General features: G+C 48.0%; 1 protein-coding gene across 1 annotated transcript in view; it reads left to right on the plus strand.

Moving 5' to 3' along the window:
- The window catches only part of SPTBN4 (spectrin beta, non-erythrocytic 4), a 66,422-nt gene that overhangs the window by 613 nt on the left and 44,822 nt on the right, over positions 1-20,987 (plus strand). The window contains exons 2-13 of the mRNA XM_016166806.2: positions 245-299; positions 1,579-1,765; positions 10,390-10,541; positions 11,197-11,370; positions 13,995-14,086; positions 15,202-15,282; positions 16,363-16,478; positions 18,227-18,339; positions 18,434-18,621; positions 18,693-18,810; positions 19,078-19,236; positions 19,965-20,267. Coding sequence (XP_016022292.2) covers positions 1,594-1,765; positions 10,390-10,541; positions 11,197-11,370; positions 13,995-14,086; positions 15,202-15,282; positions 16,363-16,478; positions 18,227-18,339; positions 18,434-18,621; positions 18,693-18,810; positions 19,078-19,236; positions 19,965-20,267 — 1,668 coding nt within the window. The 5' untranslated portion in view covers positions 245-299; positions 1,579-1,593. The remainder of the gene's footprint in view (positions 1-244; positions 300-1,578; positions 1,766-10,389; positions 10,542-11,196; positions 11,371-13,994; positions 14,087-15,201; positions 15,283-16,362; positions 16,479-18,226; positions 18,340-18,433; positions 18,622-18,692; positions 18,811-19,077; positions 19,237-19,964; positions 20,268-20,987) is intronic.

Consider the following 20,987-nt stretch of genomic DNA (forward strand, 5'->3'; position numbering starts at 1 on the left):
GAGAAGCCAAGTTAAAGATACTGGTTAAAGATACAGCAAAAATAAAGCAGGACTTGAACTTCTTTCTGTCTGACCCCAGCACAGGCACTTCGATTTGCTAAGATATGTGACCAGAGGATGAATACTAGCAAGGACCATGTATGGAGGGCTTGCATGTACTAGTTACCATGTCCCCTGATCATTAACTAATTTCATCTTCAAATACCCCTAGGAAATGGGTACTATTATCATTACCATTTTACAGGTGAGCAAATCGAGGCCCAAGGAGGGGAAGTGACTTGGCCAAGGTCATACAGGTGGTAAGTAGCTATGTGCCCACTTACAGCTTTCCATGGAAGAAGGGAAGAATAACAATGGATTTTTGAGTGTCCACCCAAAGAGACAACTCCATCACACTAACCAAAACTTAGATCCTACCTTCCTAGAATCTGGCAGATTAGTGACCATCTGAATCTTTTGAGAAGGGAGGCATTGATCTAGTTTCTTCCTTTCTTAGTCTTAGAATCAAGCCTGGGGGACTGGAGGGTGGAGAAAATGTATCTGCTGTCTCCTACCTCCTTGAATTTCATATTTACAATCTGGTGGCATTTTAGAACATGGCTCTGGAGTCAGACAATATGTCAGTTAGCTATTGCCATAATAATGATGCATAAGAACCGCCTCCACCCCAAACTCAGTATCTCAAAACACTTTAGTATTTATTTAGCCATTGAGTCTGAGCTCAGTGACTTAGGCTGGGCTCATCTGGGCTTATTCACATGTTGGGATGGGGAGGGGATGTTGGCTGTCAGCAGCTCTAGTTGGCCTTGGCTGGAACAACTGGGGCCTTGGACCTGGACTAGCGAAGCAGTGTTTTTCTCATGGCCACTGTCAAACACAAGCAAAAATATGAAAGGTCCCTTAAGTCCTAGGCTTAGAACTCACCAGGACTTCCACCGAATTCCATTCATCAGAGTCATGTGGCCAAACCCAGAGGCATGTCCCCTCACCCCACTCTCCCACTCCTCCCATCACCACAGTAGAACACTGAAGAGTTATATGACAAAGGGTGTGTCTATAAGGATGAAGATCGGACCATTAATGCAATCATTTGATTACACTGCTTGCCTTTGAATCCTGGCTATTCACTAGCTGTGCAACGTTGGGCAACTATATCAATCCCTTTGTGCCTCAGTTTCCTCCTCTGTATAATAGGCCTAATAATAGCCTATTTTTAGAGAATTAAATTTGTGAGAATTAGATAATATACGTAAAGTACTGAACACAGTCCAAATGCTCAACAAGTGTCATTATTGCTGCATTATAGAGTTCTACTGATAACAGTGTTAACATTCTATCAACAATGACAGTGACAGTTGGCCCAGCCCCTACCCTGTGCCAGGCACTGAGCCAGGCACTTTACCACAGCACTATGAAGTGGTCAGATGAACATTATTGTCATTATTATTATGTCTGCTTTAAAAACATGGAAACTGAAGGCGAGAGAGGGGACAGGACTCACAGCCAGTCACTGATACAGGTGGGACCTTTGAGCTCAGGTCCTGTTTCCAGCCCTAACCTGCCTTTGCCCATCCCCAGGCCTCACTGTCCCCGATGGCGCAGGTACCAGGGGAAGTGGATAACATGGAGGGCCTGCCGGCCCCTAACAACAACAACCCTGTGTCCCGCTGGGAGAGCCCAGATCGGGGCTGGGAGCGGGAGCAGCCCGTGGCCTCTACTGCGGCCGCCTCACTCTTTGAGTGCTCGCGGATCAAGGCCTTGGCAGGTACCGGAAGGAGGGCTGGGGTGGAAGGAGGCGAGGGGGAGAAGGGAGGCGGGTGCTGGGGTGGCAGCTGGCTGCGTATCTCAGTACCTGAGGACCGTGATGGCTCAGAGGATGGGAAGACTGTAACAGACACTTAGAACTTGAATCTTTAGACCAGCACTGTCCAGTATGACTTTCCATGACGATGGGAAAATGTTCTATATCTGTGATGTCCCGTATACTAACCGCTAGTACTTGTGGCTATGAACACTGCAAGTGTGGCCAGTGCTACCTGGGGGACTGAATTTGTGTTTTTATTTAGTCTTAATTAAGTTAAGTGTAAATAGCCACATGTGGCCTGTCGCTGCCTTGTGGAGTACCTTAAAGATGTGTACAGTCCCAGAAACATGGGATTCTGTAAGCACATGTCCTTAGAATTCTGAAATGCTGAAATGCCGAATTTTAGGACCTTAGAATGTCAGATTTGAAGATTCTTTGAATGTGAGATCTTTAGAAACAGAGACTCTTGCAAACAGAACTTTATAATCACAGACTTTAGAAATTCTGATCATTGGCTCCCAGGATCTGAGATCCTTAAAAAACCTAAACTCTCATATAATAGATCCTTAGGGCCTTATAATCCTAACCCTTTAAAATGTCAGATTAGAAATGTGGATCCTGAAACCCTCAGTCTTGGGACAACTGGGGTGGTTGGTCACCTGCTTTGCTGTTTTAGAACAAGATAAGCAAAGACCAGAGAGCTAGTTATAGAATCTTAGATCTTTGGAATTGTAGACCCTTGAACCTTAGGACTGTGTATGCCTCGAGCTTTAAAATCTCAGGAGAGTTTAATCATCAGAATTAAAACATTAGCAAAAATCCTCCAGAGACGTGTAACTTTTAATCATAAGCCTTGAAAACATTAGCCCTTTAGCATCTTTGACCTTTGGGATGGTAATATCTCAGAAACATGGAGTGTTATACACATAATATATATGCTCCTTTAATCAGGAAATTTTGAAATCCTAAAGTCAGAATCAGTTTCCTCAGAATCTCAGAATTTTAGCAACTCAGCATTTGACAAACATAGAATCTTCAATACCAAGATTTCTGGAACTTTGTAATGTAAAGATATTGAGCAGGGTATCAAGCTCAAGGGCCTCTAGGGAAGTAGGTGACATAAATGAGTGAGTGGACTGCGGGCTCTCGTCAACTGGAGAATAATGCCCTGGACACCAGTTCTCACCAAGGGGAAATGCAGGCCCAAAGTTGCTAGCTCTGATATTTAACTGCAATTTCCCAATTTAAAAAATCTCTATGTGCCACAAAGTATGAGCTAGATCCAACCCATGGATTGCCAGCTTCCTCTGATTTAGAAGCCTAAAGACTTAAAGTCATACCTTTAGACTCTTAGAAGCTTAAAAACTTGGGAACATACCAACTTCGAATTCCAGAATTTATTATTTCATCCACAAAATATTTAGTTAGTGCTTGCTCTGTGCCTGGCCTCTGCTGGACAATATGAAAGACATAATGGTGACTGAGCCAGCCCCGGTCCTGACCCCACAGGGCTTCTAGTCAGAGTTAGATCCAGCCAGACTGTAATCACCCAGAGGGATCCAGGGCTAGGATGGGGGAGGCACTGTCAGAGGGCTGTGATGAGGGACTCTGGGGACTGTGGGAGCCCGGAGGTGCCTAATTTTATCTGGAGAGTCAAGGAGTGCTTCCCGGAAGAAGCAACGCTTAAGCGAGGCCTAAAGCAGCAGTCTCCAACCTTTCAGGCAGGAGGAACTAGTGCTTCTATGAGAATCTAATGCCTGACCATCCAAGGTGGAGCTGAGGCAGTGATGCTAGCTAGCTAGCACTAGGTTGCGGCGGCAAATACAGATGAAGCTTTGCTCGCTTGCCCGCCACTCACCTCCTGCTGTATGGCTCGATTCCTAACAGGCCACTGACCTGTACTAGTTTTCGACCTGAAGGTTGGGGACCCCTGGCCTGAAGGATGAAGAGGAATGAACCCGGGGGTGGAGAGTGGAAAGGGATTTTCCAGGCAGAGGGAACAGCATAGGTAAAACCTTTAGAAGTTGGGAGTGACTTGAGTGCGGAGGGTACAGGCGGTGAGTGAGTGATGATGGGTGAGGAGCCTGTGAGGGCTTCATCGGGAACGGCTGTGAAGGAGGTGAGGACATCAGGGATCTGTGGTAAGATTTCAAGTGGAGGTGGGAGCAAATCTTAAGATCACTGTTTCACAGAACATCAGACAGCATCTAGTCTAGAGTTTTATAGAGATCCCCTTTAAGAAAAAAATGTTCTCATATGTTCCCTGTGTCTACTTAGATTATTATAACTTGTTTCTCAAACGCACACATACAGTTCTGTTTATATCTCTTATGGCTACAATTCACACATAATATCGGACTCCAGACCCAAATCACAAAACCAGTGACATTCATCTTAACAATTATTTGGGATGCTGCTAGTCTGTGAAACCATGCCGCTGCTCAGAATGCTAATATGACCTAGACTGCTAGGGTGCGTTTCCTTTTGCATCCCTTTGCCTGCTTCTCTTGTGGTTTTTCTCTATTTGAAATGAGGCCAAACCTTTGAGCAGAATCCTCCATAACATACTTTCACATGAAGACATTTAAAAAATTTGTCTGGACCTCTCGCTCAGGGAGTTCTCGTAATCATGTTCCACAGTTTGTGACTTGCTGTCATCATCATCTGTGTGATGCCCCTCTCCTCTTTATCTATTTTTTTTATTCTCTTTTATTCCCGTATCTCACACCAATGCCTTCTTCCTATGGGCAACCATTCTGACAGTCTTAATGTGAATCTTTGCAAAATGCGCATTTTGCAAAATGCATTTCTGATTAGCGCAAACACAGAAATATATTTTAACTCTTTATTAAGTTATTACGTGCACACAGAAAGGCAGATAAATCATGAGCGTCCAGTCCCACAAATGAGCACCCTCTTGCAACCAGCCCTGAAATAAAGAAACAGAATAGCCCCAGAAAGCCCTAGACAAGCACCTTCTGGCCACCTGTCTATCACTGAATCCCAAGAGTAAACATTATCCTCACTTCATTTGCTAGTGTTTGAACTCCATGTAAATGGAACCTTTTGTGTCTGGCTTCATTCACTTGACACTCTGCTTATGAGATTCAGCCATTTCTGCCTGTACTCTTAGGTGTTCCTTATTGCTGTAGAGTATTTCACAATATGAACATACCATAGCTTATCCGATCACCTGTTGATGAGCATTTGGGTTGCTTCTAAGTTAGGGTTATCACAAACTAAGTTATTGCAAACTAGGAATTACTAGTATTACAGACTATTACAAATAAAACTATACAAGCTATTGCTGCTCTAAACTTTCTAGTTCATGTTCGTGGTGGGCCTAAGCACTCATTTCTGTTTGGCTTGGATGCACTCCCGAGTGACATTATTGGGTCATAGGGTAGCTGTATATTTAACTTAAGCAGAAACTGCCATTTGTAGCATTTTGTGAGTGTATGAGTGACTCAGCTGATGTTCATCTAACCCTCGTTATGGTCATTCTTTTTAATTTTAGCCTTTCTGGTGGGTGTGGATTCTACTGTGGCTTTAATTTGCATTTTCCTGATGACTGATAACAATTAATGATGTGGAGCACTTTTTCATATGTTTATTGTCTATTTGGCTATCTTGTGAAGTGTCCATTCAAGTCTTTTGCCTATTTTCCTGCTTTTTTTGATGGCTTTTTAGGAGTCTTTATCTATTCTGGGTGCAAGTCCTTTGTCAGACATATGTGTTGTGAATATTTTTCTCCCACTCTGTGGCTTTTAATTCTATTAATGGTGCCTTTTGATGAATGGGGTTTCTTAATTTAAATGTAATCTAATTTAATAATTATTTAATTATTTCCTGTGTGGCTAACATTTTGTGTCTTGTTTAAGAAATCTTACCTGCTTCCAGGTCATGGAGATATCCTTTGATGTTTTCTTCTAAAAGCCTTGCTATATCCTTTTACATTTAGCTTTGTAAACTGAATGAGATTTATTATATTTATTATTTTGTACAGTTTGGGTTGGAGTCCTTTTTTTCCCCCTCGTGGATTCCAGTTGACTCAGTTCCATGTACTGAAAAGACTTTACCTCTTGAGCTGCAATGTCACTTTGTCATAAATCTGGGAGCCCTATATGTATGGCTTTGTGTGTGCAGGTATTGCTAACCGATGCCAGTTTTGTCTAATTCTAGATGGCATTGTTTGCATGATTTTCTCATTCAGCACGATGTCTTAAGGCTCATCCATGTGGCTTTGCGTGCATCTAACCTGTTGCTTCTCATTGCTGCGTGGAGTCCATGGTGTGAGCTTACCACATTTGACCATTCCCCTCCCAGTGATGTCTCCAGTCCTGAACCTGCCCCAGCTCCCATCCCCATATCGGACTGCATTGAATATCCTCCTACATGCTCTTTGTGAACCAGTGTGAAAAAGGTTTTGGAGACACATGGCCAGGGGACGTGTCATGGGGGCGGGTACTAATTTCATTTGACTCAGATAGTTTTCAGAATGGTTATTCCAGTTCATAACTCACCATAAGTACCAGCAGGCATCAAAGTTATGATATCTCCATATTTCTACCAATACTTGGTATTCGCGAGCTTCCTAACTTTTCCCAGACTAATGTCCAAACATATCATATTAAGTCTCTCTCTATCCTTTCACCTTATGCTCTATGAAAGTCTCAATGTATTAAAGATATGAATAAAGTCATATTCTAAAGAAATTGATTTCACTTGTGATCAGTGATGACCACAGTGAATATATAAGACTATATAAGAATATATAAACGGTACAATAACTCAATATGAGCACATGGCAGAGGTAGGACGATTGTCGTTTGGCTCAGAATCTTCACAGCCCAAAGACTTCTGTGCCAGCTAGCGTCCCAGCAGGAAGCAGATGGTCCCCTGGAAAGGGTAAAATGCAGGAGAGTTTAATGAAGGGACTATTTACAGATGTGTGAACAGGGCTATGGGAACCTACAAGGGCAGCGGAGACCCCCCAGGGGCAGGGCAGGGAGTGGCAAGAGGAGAGACAGGGTCCCCAGCAGAAGCTGGAGATGTAGGGAGAGGAACCAGGCACTTCCAGAAGCTGGCCAGGCTGGTCATTCCCCGGCCTTTCATCTCTCCTCTCATCTCCTACTGTCCAAATTTAACCGGAAGTCTGAGGCCTTTGAGGGCTGGGGACCCTTTCATACAGTACACACCAGCTGGCCTGCCTGGGCCCAGAGCAGGTGCAGAAGAGTGGTGGCTGGCACTGGGAGGGCAAATGGAAGATGCCACACACATTAGCCAAACACACTCACCAACACAGTGAACATTCAATGTCACCTTAGTTCAGAAGTGGCACTCTGGGACGTATTTGATTTCGCCCCCACTGTGTTTTACAAAAATATAAATCAGTTGCCAACATTTAAAAATAGGGAGATTCTGTCTTTTAAAAAAATCCAGGTTTTTGGCTCCTCATGGAATGTCACATGATATGGCAGCACTGGGCCACCATTCCCTCAAGATGCCAGTCACAGGGGCCATGCGGCAGCTGCCCTTTTTAAGGAGGGCCAAGGGCCTAGTTTTCTCAATTTCAGAGTCTGCCTTGCCCCCATGGGCATTTCAGTTCTAGATCCAACTCCATGCTAACAATATTGTAATCACCACAACCAAACTCTCATTGCATAATCCGTCATGAAGCCGCTATTCAGATGGTCCAGAATGTGTTTCTATTAATTTTATTTGGGTACTTTCAAAATGAGGAGACAAAATGAAAAATATTCTCATGGATCCCTGTCCTCCAAACGCGAGTTCCTGAACACCTAGGGTCCCCCTCATTAAACAGAAGGGAAAATGGAGGCCCAAAGAGGAGGGACGACCTGTAGAAGTCACACAGCCGGTCATCACAGAGGCAGGTCTGAACCCAATCATCTTTATTCTGGCCCCATACTGGGGATGTGCTGAAGTGCCACTTTGGCAATACAGTATTGGCCAAACCTGCTATTGGCATAGGCATCAGAAGGCAGAATAACCAAATACTCAATTCACCATCTTCTGTGTCATCACTTCCTCATGTGTGATCTTAACAGTGTGATGACTAAATTATTTAGTAATGAAACATGGATAATATCTGTACAGGCGAAGCTGCTGGAACAAAGATACCAAATACAGTCGCTTAAAGGAGATGGAAGCTTATTTCTCCTTCCCGATAGGCCCTAGGTGGGCACCCTGGTTGGCAGGGAGGCTCCACGCAGTCAGTGCGGATTCCAGGTCTTTCTTCCATCTTGTCTTCTGTGGACCTTAGTGTTTGAGCTTGCGGGGGTTGAGGAAAGAGGGAGGAAGGCCAGGTCACAGTTTCCTTTTCTGGTGGAGCTTTAAATTACACAATAATTCTAGATCCACAGAAAGTTGCAGATAGTAAAATGGTAAAAAGACAAATCACCCAATTAGAAAACAAGCAAAGGGTTTTCATAGATATTTCTCCAAAGAAGAAACATAAATAGCCAATAAGCAATGTAAAAAGATGCTCAACATCATTAATCGTCAGGGAAATGCTTGAAATATCACTTCACACCCACTAGGATCACCATCATAAAAAACAAACAAACAAACAAACCGTAATAAATGGGGGTGAGGATGTGGGGAAATTGGAACCTTCTGTATTGCTGGTCCAAATGTAAAATGGTGCAGCCGCTTTGGAAAACAGTTTGGCAGGTCCGCAAAAGGTTAAACATAGAGTCACCACATGACCTAGTCATTCCACTCCCAGGTGTATAGTAAAGATAATTAAAAACCTGTGTGCACAGAAAAACTTTACCTGAATGTTCAAAGCAGCATTATTCATAATTGCCCCAAAGTGGAAACAAATGTACCTCAACCGATGAATAGATAAGTGAAATGTAGTATACCCACACAATGGACTATTACTTAGTCATCAAAAGGAATAAAGAACTGATACAACATGGATGAATCTTGAAAATATTATGTTAAGTGAAAGAAGTCAGACACACAAAAGGCTATATAGTGTGTGATTCCACGTATATGAAATGTCCAAAATAGGGAAATCCACAGAGACAGAAAATAGGTTATTGGTTGCCTCAGGCTGACAGCAGAGAGAGTGTGAATTGACTGCTAATGGGTGCAGAATCTTTTCTTGGGTTGCTGAAAACATGCTGATATTAGATAGCGGTGATAATTGCACAACTCCATGAATATACTAAAAACCATTGAATTTACACTTTAAAAGGATGAATTTTATAGTATGTGAATTATAGCTCATACTAAAGCTGTTATTTAAAAAAAGATAGAGCACTCCCAAACTATTTCTTTTTAAGCAAATGAGGCAAAAGTTACACACATCTTCTGCTCCCCTCTCACTGGCAGCATCAGCTGAGTGTAAACAAATCAGGAGGCTTTGCTAAAATTAAATGACAAAATTTTTATTCAAGGGTCTTAAGATTTGCAAATCCTGAAGCACTACTGGGTAACACCCAGAGTGTTTCAAAGAAAAAAGTTGAGGGTTCTTGAGAAGAAGCAGGTCTGCATTCTTAGCCTCTGGATTGGTCCTAGATGGTCTCTTCCAGATGTGGGGTGGTGTGGATAATGGATGTCAGGTAGTCTGGACATGTGAACATTCTTTCCTAAGCTCTTCAGTGTGTTAGCTATAGGATTTATGTATCTCTCCAGGCATTGATGCACAACTGAAAAGCTCAAAAATTAAAAAGGGTTAGTTAAGGCAAAATACAATCGATTCCTCATGTTTCAGCCCATTCCTGTTTAAGTAATTTTATTAGCTTGGCTATGGTGACTCCATTTTGTCTCTTCGTTCATTCTCCAGTGGTCACATGACTACTCCTCACCCTAGGGATATGGGACCTACAGTGTATAGCTGGCAGTCCAACTGCTGGGGGGTGGGATGGGTTTGGGCAGGGGCGAGGAGCATTCAGTCTGACATAGTCCTTCCTCTTGATCCCCCACATCCCATCAGTTGCCAAGTCTTACTTTTTCATCTCCAAATAATTCTCCAATATGCCCTCTTCTCTCATTCCTATACTTCGGCCCTCCTCCAGCCTTGTCCTGAATCCCTTCGCCAATCTTCTCCCTGGTCTCCTGGCTGTGGTTCTTGCCCTCTCTGATCCACCCTCCCCGCAGCGGCCAGAGATATTCTTGAAACACAGCTGTCATCCTGCCTCTCCCCCCCAACCCTCGATGACTCCCTAGTGTATTATCTGTGCCCCACCGGCAAACTGAGCTCTGTGACAGAAGGACTCTGCCCGTATTCAGAGCCTGGAGCAGAGCGGGGCACATAGTAGGCGCTCAAATATTTATTGAATGAATGAACAGAGCGAACCTGGGTAGGAAACAGGGAAGGCTTATTGTGGAAGTGATATCGCAGGAAAACTTTAAGAGACTAAAGTAGCTGTCTTCAGGTGGGCAGCGGAGGGTAAGGGACAAAGGGACAGCGTCTCAGCTAGGAGCCTTCTGCTCAAAGATTGAGGAGAGCAGGGCCTGAACAGCGGGCAGTGGGGGCTGGGGTTAATATGGAAGGCGGAGATCCTGGGGAGGCTTCTCGGGAAGGCGGGGGCTTATCAGAGCCTGTCCTTCAGATGAGCGGGAGGCTGTGCAGAAGAAAACCTTCACCAAGTGGGTGAACTCGCACCTCGCCCGCGTTGGCTGCCACATCGGGGACCTCTACGCCGACCTCCGGGACGGCTTTGTGCTCACGCGGCTCCTGGAAGTGCTGTCGGGGGAGCAGTTGGTGAGGGGCTCAGAAGTGCTGGGAGAAGGGAGTTGGTTCTGGGGTCTTGGGCTGGGCTAGGACAAGGGCCTGGCTAGTGGATGGGTGGAGAGTTCTAGAAGATGCGGGTAGGTAGGAGGCCTTCATTTGGGTGGGCGGGGCTACGGCTCAGGGGTGGTGCTTGGTCGTGAGGAGCCTGGGGCGGAGCTTGGGATTCTGTTGCCGGTGAGGGCCATGGTTAGGGGTGTACTCTGCTCTTGGGCGGGGCTCCGTTGGCAGGGGCGGGGCTATGGGAGAAGGGAGGAGCTTTATTAGAAGGGAAGGGCCTGAGTAGTGTACTAGCAGGGGGCAACGGTTCAGAGAACCAACGGAAGGGGCGGGACTATGGCTACAGGCAGAAGGCGGGGTTCACAGTAAGAGGTGTGGTCATCAGGTCAGAGGTGGAGAGGATAGGGACAGGAATTTGAATAAGCCCGGAAGAGAACTAGGTCTTGAAAAGGTCTGACTATGGGGAGGGGAGGGCTTCTTTAGGATTATGGCCTGGGTCTTTGATAATACCGAAGGGGCGCGGCCCGGTCTTGGACATCCAGGGGGCGCGGCTATGGGGCTTATTTGGAGGGGATGGGGTCTAGGACACTGTTAAGTCATCCATTTCCCAATGCCCCCACCGCGCTAGCCAAGGCCCACGCGCGGTCGCATGAGAATCCATTCGCTGGAAAACGTGGATAAGGCGCTGCAGTTCCTGAAGGAACAGCGTGTGCACCTGGAGAACGTGGGCTCGCATGACATCGTGGATGGGAACCACCGGCTGACCCTGGGGCTGGTCTGGACCATCATCCTGCGCTTCCAGGTGATCCCCACGTAACCCCCGCCCCCCGCGGTCGGGCCTTTGGAGGGTGTCCCACACCCACTCACCCATTCATCCATTCATTCATTCACTCCAAAAATATTCTTACATATGCCAGGAACCCTGTTCCAGGTGGTGGGGATGAAAATGATAAAAGCAATAATCATTATCACCGCCATCCCTATGACCATCATTTATCTATGTTTTACTCTGTTCCAGGCACTTGACATTGAATACCCACAACAACCCAATAAATTAATTAGGTACTATTTATTACTCCAATTTACCATTAAGGAAAATGAAGTGTAGAGAGGTGAAATGGTATACTCAAGGTCACACGGCTGGCTTGTGGAGCTGGAATTCGAATCTAGACAATCTTGCTCCAGTTCAGAAATAAAATAGGCAAATTTTCTGCCTTTATGGACAATAAACAAACCCATAAATACATAAAGAATGGATGTATGGAGGCAAGGACCAGCTCTAGGCAGAGAAGTAAAAAGAGCTATGCAGAAGAGATTATGATGAATCAGTAAAAAGGATGTATAATATTAGCTTGATGGCACGGAGATTTTGGATGGGGTGACCAGTAAAGGGCTCTCTGAGAAGCTGATGGCTGAATGACATATGAAGATGAAGGGAGAAACCGTACCAGGCAGGGGACACAGATTCAGAGGCCCTGAGGTGGGAATGAGCTTGGCATCTTGGAAGTACAAGACCGATATGGCTAGAGGAGGCAAGGGGAGGATGGAAGGAATGAGGTCAGAGGGCCTGGCAGGTCTTAGGGGGTCCCTGATTAGCAGCTGGGATTTTATTCTGTCTGAGATGTGGAAGGATTGGAGAGTTTTCTCAAGGGGAGCTCAATCAGATTTAGAAGGATCCCCCTGGATTGGGGGTGGTTGCCAAAATTAGGGCCTGGAAGCATAAAATGAATGACAGGTAGGAAAGATGCTCAGGAGGGGAGTAGACATGCCATAGGAGAAGGGGAAGGACTAGGAGGTATCCAGGCTAAGGGCTGAGGCTCTGGCCTGGGGACTAGGGACAGTAGGGCCGGCTTGAGACAGGGCCGGGGAGGAAGAGAGGTTTGGGAGAGACACTGAGGTCATTTTGAGATGCTGTGGTCAGAAGTGTTCCGGAACATTAGGAATCCACTGGATCCTGGGAATAGAGCTCAGGAGAGGGGTGGCGGCTGGCAACAGGCATGGGCATTGTAGTACGGAATCAGGGAATAAGACATGGTGCTGAGGGTGGCAGTTGCTGGCTGGAGCCTTGCACTGGGGGCTGGTACCTCCCGGGAACCTAGTTCTCTCCCTTGTGCCCAAATGCCAAACTCAGCTCTGGAGTCCGGGACCCAACTCTCAAACACTCAAACACCCACCTGAGTTTCTCTAACCTGCTCTAGATTATGGGTCATTCAGAACTTTATCGAGCACCTACTATGTGTGATAATACATAATAGAAGCAAAATAGACGAATATCCTGTGGTCCTGGAGCTATTACCTGTTAGAGAGTATATTAGTCTAGTAGGGCTACTGTAACAAAATGCCACAGACTGGGTAGCTTAAACAACAGAAGTCTATTTTCTTATACTTTTAGAAGCTGTACTTCAAGATCAAGTCGCTGGCAAGTTTGGTTTCTCCCAAGGCCTTTTTCCTTGGTTTGCCACCTCACAGGGCCTTTTCTTTCTGTGTGCTTGTCCCTTGGTTCTTTTCCTCTTTATATAACAACACCATTCATATTGGATTAGGGCCCCACCCTTATGACCTCATTTAACTTTAAATACCTCCTTAAAGACCCTATCTCTAAATACAGTCACATGAATGGTGGAGAGGGGCAACAAGTCAGTCCATAACAGGGAAGACAGTGAACCAGATGAATAAATAAAATGTGTATAGGTATTGATAAATGCTAAGGAGAGAGTAAGGCAGAGAGCGTGTGTGTGAAATTTGGGCGTACATACTAAGATTTAAAATCAAGTGGTTGGTCAAGTCCTTGCTGAGAAGGTAACGGGTAAGGCCGGGCCTCAGGGAGAGGTAGAGCCTTGTGGGGACCTGAGAGGATACTCCAGGCAGAAGGAACAGCCAGTGCAAAGGACCTGGGGTGGGAGGTCGCTGGGGAGTTAGTGAAGAGGACAGAGGTCTCTGGAGCAGAGTGAGCGTTGGAAGATGAGGTCAGGAACGCAACGAGAAGAGATTGTGAGGATTTTTACTTTCACCCAGAGTGATCTGGAGCCACAGAGGGAATAGAGGAGAAGAGGCATGTGATCTGATTTGGGTGTTCCCAGGTTCCTCTCTCAGCCATGTGGAGAACAGACTGTGGTGGGCGGGGGGACAAGGAGACCAGTGTGGAGGCCACTGCACTAGCCCCGGTGGGAGATGATGGTGGCTGGGATCAGGGAAGTGGCCCAGAAACCAAAAATGGAGGCTTCCTTGAAAACTGGGACCCTAATTCACCACTGCCTCTTCCCCCACCCCCGCCATTATGGCTGTCCTAGCCCCCTCCGGAACCCATCCTTATACTCCTGAACCCCACCCCTAGCCTGAAGCTGCCTCTCCCATCACCTCTGTCACCTACTACTTTCCCAGCCTCAAGCCCTCCAGGCCCGGCAGCCATGTTTTGTATCCCCACAGATTCAAGTCATCAAAATTGAGACTGAGGACAACAGAGAGACACGTTCTGCCAAGGATGCATTGCTCTTGTGGTGCCAGATGAAGACAGCTGGGTAATCACCCAACCCCCCTCCCCTTACCCCCGGAGGCTGGGCCTTAACCTCAGGGGTTCTTTTGGGCACAAGAGTGCAAGGGGCAGCTCAAATCCTCCTCAGTGTCAAAAGTTACATCTGAAACTAATAAACTGGTAAATGAAACACATCCATTCTTCTGACCTTGACCAATAAACTTGTTTAACAATCTGGAAGACCAGGTTCAAATGTAGAACTTGGATTCCTCACAGATCGATGTTGAAAATGGTAGACTGTCCCCAGCCAGCCCCCTTCTCTCTCTCCCAATCATCCTGCACCTCCAGAAGCCTCACGTGCACCTGTGTGGATCCTGCAGCTCTAGGTTGCAACCATGCCCCTCCCAACAGCCGCCTGTAGCCTGGGATGGCACATACCAGGGCTCAGGCAGCTTGTGTGAGAAATTCAGGGTCCTGAGTGCCTTCAGTGGCGTTGACAATGGGGGTGCATGGACTCTGCTGGGCATGTCCCCTAGACCCCCAACTCTGCCCTGCGGGAAGGGCCATGGCCTGAAACTCAAGTGCCCTCTGGAGAGCAGCCCCTGGGAGGAAGAAAGGAGACTGGGCATTCTCTCATCCTCCTGGGGCTGTCTGTCTGTCTTGCAATGCTGTTTGTCTCTATGTCAGTCGTTACTTCTAGGTCTGCTTTTCCCTGGTCTTCTCTCTCTCTCTCTCCCTCCCTCCCTTCTCTCCCCATTCTTTCTTTCCCTATCTCTGTATCTTGCTTTCTCTCTATCCCTTCTTTCCTCTTTCTTTTTTCCTTCCCTCCTTTGTTCCCTCTGCCTCTCTTTTTTGCTCCTCTCCTTCTCTCTTTCTCTGTCTCTATCTGTCTCCATCTCCATTGCCATCTCCATCTCCATCTCTATCTCTCTGGCTTACTCTCTCTGTCTATTATCTATCTATCTGTCTATCTATCTATCTATCTGTCTGTCTGTCTGTCTGTCTATCTATCTATCCATCCATCCATCCATCCATCCATCCATCCATCCATCCATCCACACATCCACCCACCCTCCTATCTATCTGTCCATCCATCTATTTCTGTCTCTCCCTCCTGACTCTCTCCATCTCTGCCTCTGTCTCTCCCTTCCATGCTTCCAGTTACCCTGAGGTGAACATTCAGAATTTCACTACCAGCTGGCGGGACGGCTTGGCCTTCAATGCCCTCATTCATCGGCACAGGTACCACCCGGCCTGGGGCAGCCCAACCCTGCCGTGCCCCCACCCCACATCCTTCAGGTACACACCTGTACACGTACATATGGAGACGACACACACGGACACAAGGACCCGCGCCTTTACCTTGGTGCATACGCACACATTCCCTCCACACACGTTAAGTGCAGACACCCACACATAACCTGTGCACACAGGGAAACACATGTGCCCTCGCACAGACATGTGCACACACGGAGATACTCATGCATATACCTGTGCTTAGGTGCCCCAGGGTGGGGGGTGTACACCTCGTGAACGGCGCACTCAGTGTGCGTGGCACCTCCTCCCATCAGAGTCTTTCCTCAAGGTGACCCTGAGAGCCCCGTTCTGACTCCCTGCACATCCACCTAGGAATACCTCAGAGCCCGGCGCTGACCTGACTGAGGGCTGGGCACTCAGATGGATTATGCCCACATCATGATTGTTCACGTGACACATTGGAGAAACTGAGGCCTAGCGCAGGGACGGACCTGCTCTGGTGCGGCAGAAGCCAGAACTCACGCATACACACTCATACACACATGGGGAGACCCAGCCCCACCCACACACCCAGAAACCCACAGGCCGTAATGGGGTTCCTCTAACAATGGTAACAACACTTGCTGAGTGCTCTGTGAACCCAGCATTGTTCTAAGTGCTTTCCAGTAAGTCACTGAATATTCAATGGCCCTATGAAGCAGATGCTATTATTATCCCCATTTTACAAATGAGGAAACTGAGGCACAGGGAGATGAAGCAGATGACAGTCAGGAAGTGGCCTCGCTATGGTGTGAGCCAGGAGGGCTAGCTGCAGACCTCACACTTCTAACCGCTACATAATACTGTATAGAAATACACTCAAGTGTACACACATGCATCACGAAGTCAGATATACACATGCCCTCACACCCATGGTAAATGCCAGCACACACAGCTTTCCCCTCGGCTGGGTCGTGCCCCCCACACCTCTTGCCCTGGGTGAGTCTCCGACAAGGGTGTTTTTTGCCCATTTGCCCACTGGCTCTGGAGCCCGCCTGCTGCCTGTCCTCTCTGTGCCCTTCCCAGGCCTGATCTGGTGGACTTCAGCAAACTCACCAAGTCCAACGCCAACTACAACCTGCAGAGAGCCTTCCGCACGGCCGAGCAGCACCTGGGGCTGGCACGTCTGCTGGATCCTGAAGGTGAGCCTTGCATGGCCCAGCCAAGACTTCGTCTTTGGGGTTCCCAACCCCGATTCCATTCTAAACCCAATTCCACCCTACCCCAACACCATCCCAAAGCCCAAGGTCATTCCAAACCTCAGCTCCCTCCCAGCCCTCTCCCCTTCTTCGTCTTCAATTCTTCCTCCTTCCTGTCCCCAGGTCCCTTACCTTCTCCATCACCATCTCAAATCACAACCCACCTCAATTTCTGTCTCTAACTTAAGCCCTTCCCTTTCAATAACCCCATCCTCAATTATCTGTCCCCAAACTTACCCTTTCTGTCTTCGTAACCCTAGCCCCAGCCCCATAGCCAACACTATCGCCAACACTGTTCCATCCCTAAGCTCAAACCCCTTCTCAACGTTCCCCTCCATCCCCATCCTGAATCCCATTCTCAACCCCATTCCTATCCCCCAACTCGTCCCTGTGTCTGTCCCCACCCACAACTCTGTCCTCAGCCCCGCCCCCTTTTCACTTTCGCCTCGTCCCCAACCCCACCCCTGACTTCAGCCTCATTCCCAACCCATGATCATGCCCCACCAAATCCCCCATCTCTGGAATAAGAGCTGCTCCCTTTTTCTGAGCATCTACTGCCAAGCACATGGTTGGGAAATTGATCAAAACTGTTCCCTTTCATCCTCACTGACCTGGTTGGATAGTATTGATCGATGTTGTTTTAAAGTGATGAAAACAAAGACTCAGAGACATGAAGTCACTTGCCCAGTGTCACACTTAAGACCAGTAAACAGGAATCCTTATTCCAGAATTCGTGGTCTTAGTCATTCCTCTGCTTGCTGTATTCTGTGCTCAGTGCCCGGCACACAGTAGGTGTTTAGTGGGTGTCAGTTCACGAGGTGGGAAGAATGAGGGCCGAGTATAACGTGTGATCAGTGAGTGGGTAAATTAAAATCATCATCGGAATTAGTTGAGTTTCTCTTCTGCATCAGGCTATTCTTTCAAATCTTATAGTGTTCCTAGGTGGCCGACACTGTGATTATCCCTGCTGTAACAATGGGGAAACTGAGGCTCAGAGATGTTAGGTCTATTTTCTAAGGACATGCAGTAAGTGGTTGAGCTGGGATTCAAGCTCATGCTGCCTCCAAAGCGTCAGTGATTATGACCTCAAGCCTCATATACCGTTAATACGCTTAGTAAATATTTATTGAATTCCTATCGTGTGCTGGGCATGACAGGAAGTATGGTTAAAAAGACAGACATAGCTTATGTCCTCATGGATCTCAAATTGTGGATAAGGACATAATCACATAAGTGAATTTCTAATTACAAATCAGGATAAAGAATTTGGAGGAACTAAGAGGAAATGGTAAGATGCTCTGAGGAAGAGTAACAGGAGACCACTCTAGACAGGGTGAACAGGGAGGCTTGTCTGAGGAAATTTGAGTTGAGCCCTGGAGGATGAGTGGTAGTTAGGCACACAGAAGAGGGAACAGTGTTCCAGACAGTGAGAACAGCATGTGCAAAGGCCCTGGGGTGGAAGATAGATCAGTGTGTTCAAGACATAATGATAGGTGATTTCTCTATGGTGGTTTATGTGTGTCAGGCACTATTTAATCTCCTGAGGTAGATCCCCATTTGGCAGATACAAATATTGAAGAACAGAGAGGTTGGTTGTCTTGCTCATGGTCACACAGCTTCCTCCCCAGTACCTTCAATCCCTCTGCCCTCGTGCTCACCCTCGTGCTTCCCTACTCTTTACGACCCGCCAGATGTCAACATGGAGGCTCCAGATGAGAAGTCCATCATCACCTACGTGGTCTCTTTCTACCACTATTTCTCCAAGATGAAGGCGCTGGCTGTGGAGGGCAAGCGGATTGGGAAGGTATGAGGAGCCAGGGAATGGGGCGGGAAGGAGCCTGGGAACCACGCAGGGGCGTCTCCGCGATGAGACTGACCCTAGCTCCTGCGCCGCCGAGGTCCTGGACCAGGTGCTGGAGGTGGGGAAGATCATTGACCGCTATGAGGAGCTGGCGGCTGAGCTGCTGGCCTGGATCCACCGCACCGTGGGCCTCATCGGCAACCAGAAGTTCGCCAACTCACTGAGCGGGGTGCAGCAGCAGCTGCAGGCGTTCACGGCCTACTGCACGCTGGAGAAGCCCGTCAAGTGAGGCCCAGCTCAGGAGGGAGGCGGCGGGGAGCTGGGGAGGTGGGGTCGCTGAGCTGGAGCCCCTCCAGGTTTCAGGAGAAGGGGAACCTAGAGGTGCTGCTCTTCAGCATCCAGAGCAAATTGCGGGCCTGCAACCGTCGCCTCTACGTGCCTCGGGAGGGCTGCGGCATCTGGGACATCGACAAGGTGAGGGAGTGGGTGCGGGGAGAGGCAGGGTTGCTTGCCGAGTTGTCACATCGGTCCTGCACTGCTCAAGAGAGCCATTCACATGGTAGACACCGTGGACTGGACCTTCATTCGGACAGTTCTCCAGCAGTAAAGTGTCATGAGGAGGAAGCGTTTTCTCCGATCTGCACGAAAGTGCCATTCGTGGTAGGAGTGGCCTCGGACAGAGAAGCCAGGGCCATTAAACTAGGGGAGTTAATTGGTGTCTGCCTCCTCTTGGCTCCCTAGGCATGGGGCCAGCTGGAGAAGGCAGAGCATGAGCGGGAGGCTGCCCTACGGGCCGAGCTGATCCGGCAGGAGAAGCTGGAACTCCTGGCCCAGAGGTTTGACCACAAGGTGGCCATGAGGGAGAGCTGGCTGAATGAGAACCAGCGCCTGGTCTCCCAGGTACCGTGTGTGGGGCTCAGCAGGGGTGGGAGGTCAGGGGTAGGGCTGATGGTCTTGGGACCAGGGAGGGAGACTTGATCTCCTAAGCAACAGAGAAGTGTTGGATTAATCTCCTAGGTGATGAATGAGGGTGGGAAGTGAGAATTGGTCTCCTAAGTGATTGGTTGGGGAGGAGAGTGGGCCTAATCTCCAGGGTAACAGGAGAGTGAGGTTGGTCTCCAAGGTAACTAGAGAGGACAGAATTAGTTTCTTCAGAAATAGGGAGAGTATTTAATTATCTCTTAAGTGACAAAAAAGGTTGTATCTGGTGTCCAGGGTAACTCAGGAGGATATAATTGGTCTCCTAAGTAACAAGATAAGGTTGGCCAGGTCCCCAGTCACTAGTGAAATGGAAGAATGGGGTCTGTTTCCTGGGTAACAAGTTGGTAACAAGTTTAGAGTTAGAGGTGTAATAGAAAAGTGTGAGGCTGGTTTCCATGGTAACCGGGGATGGTGAGGCTGATCTCCAGGAGAGAATGAAACTGGTCTCCAGGGTAATGGGAAAGTGTGGGGTTGGTGTCCATGGTAACTAGGGGATGGTGAGGTTGGTCTCCAGGTAACAGGATGGTGGGACTGGTCTCCAGGGTAACAGAAACAGATGGGGGAGTTTCCAGGTTCATACAGGTTCAAGTTAACAGGCGGACTGCTGAGGCAGCCTTGCTGAGTGTCTGTGGCCTGCTCTGCCCCAGGACAACTTTGGTTATGAGCTGCCGGCAGTAGAGGCGGCCATGAAGAAGCATGAGGCAATCGAGGCGGACATTGCAGCCTATGAGGAGCGGGTGCAGGGTGTGGCGGAGCTGGCCCAGGCACTGGCGGCTGAGGGTTACTACGATGCCCGGCGGGTAGCAGCCCAGCGTGACAGCGTCCTGCGCCAGTGGGCCCTGTTGACCGGGCTGGTAGGTGCCCGGCGGACACGGCTCGAGCAGAACCTGGCCCTGCAGAAGGTTTTCCAGGAGATGGTGCACATGGTGGACTGGATGGAGGAGATGCAGGTGGGCGCTGGACCGGGGCCAAGGATGGCAGTGCTGTGCTGGGAGTGGGGAGGGGCACAGGCACCGAAAGGGTGTCAGAGACGTGGAGAGGGAAGGGGAGAGGAGAAAAGATGTAAAGAGAAAGTCAGGGAGACAATGAGAAAGAGAAAAATACACAAAGAGACAGGCAGAGAGTGAGAGACAGAGAAATAGATTAAAAAGACAGAGCTGTAGAGCCAGAGGTAGAGCCAAAGGGAGAGAGAGACAGAGACAGAGAGAGACAGAGAAGACACAAGTTAGCAATGGAAATCTAAATGACTATGAGAAAGACACATAGGAAGATTGAATACACTTGAGAAGCAGAGACCAACCAGAGATAAATAGGTGGATAGACAGACAGACACAGAGAGAGATGGAGAAATGAAGGATGGAAGCAGAGAGAAAAACACAGACAAAGAGAGACATGGAGAGAAAGAGATAGGGGTAGATACAGACACGAGAGAGACGGAGACAAGTACCAATGAGAGAGAGGTAGGGGCGGAGAGAGGGGGAAGAAGACAGGTAGAGGCATGGGGGGGGGGACACTGTGACAGAGACGGAGCCTAGAAATGTGGAGATGATGAGAGATGGAATGTGCAGAGAGAGAGAGAGATGATGATGACAGAGACGAGGAGACTGAGATAGAGGTCAGAGTTCAAACAACTGTGTAGGGGAGCAGAGGGCTGGCACGATGAGGGGCGG

Source organism: Rousettus aegyptiacus, unplaced genomic scaffold, assembly GCF_014176215.1.
Source record: "Rousettus aegyptiacus isolate mRouAeg1 unplaced genomic scaffold, mRouAeg1.p scaffold_m13_p_14, whole genome shotgun sequence".
Lineage (NCBI taxonomy): Eukaryota > Metazoa > Chordata > Mammalia > Chiroptera > Pteropodidae > Rousettus > Rousettus aegyptiacus.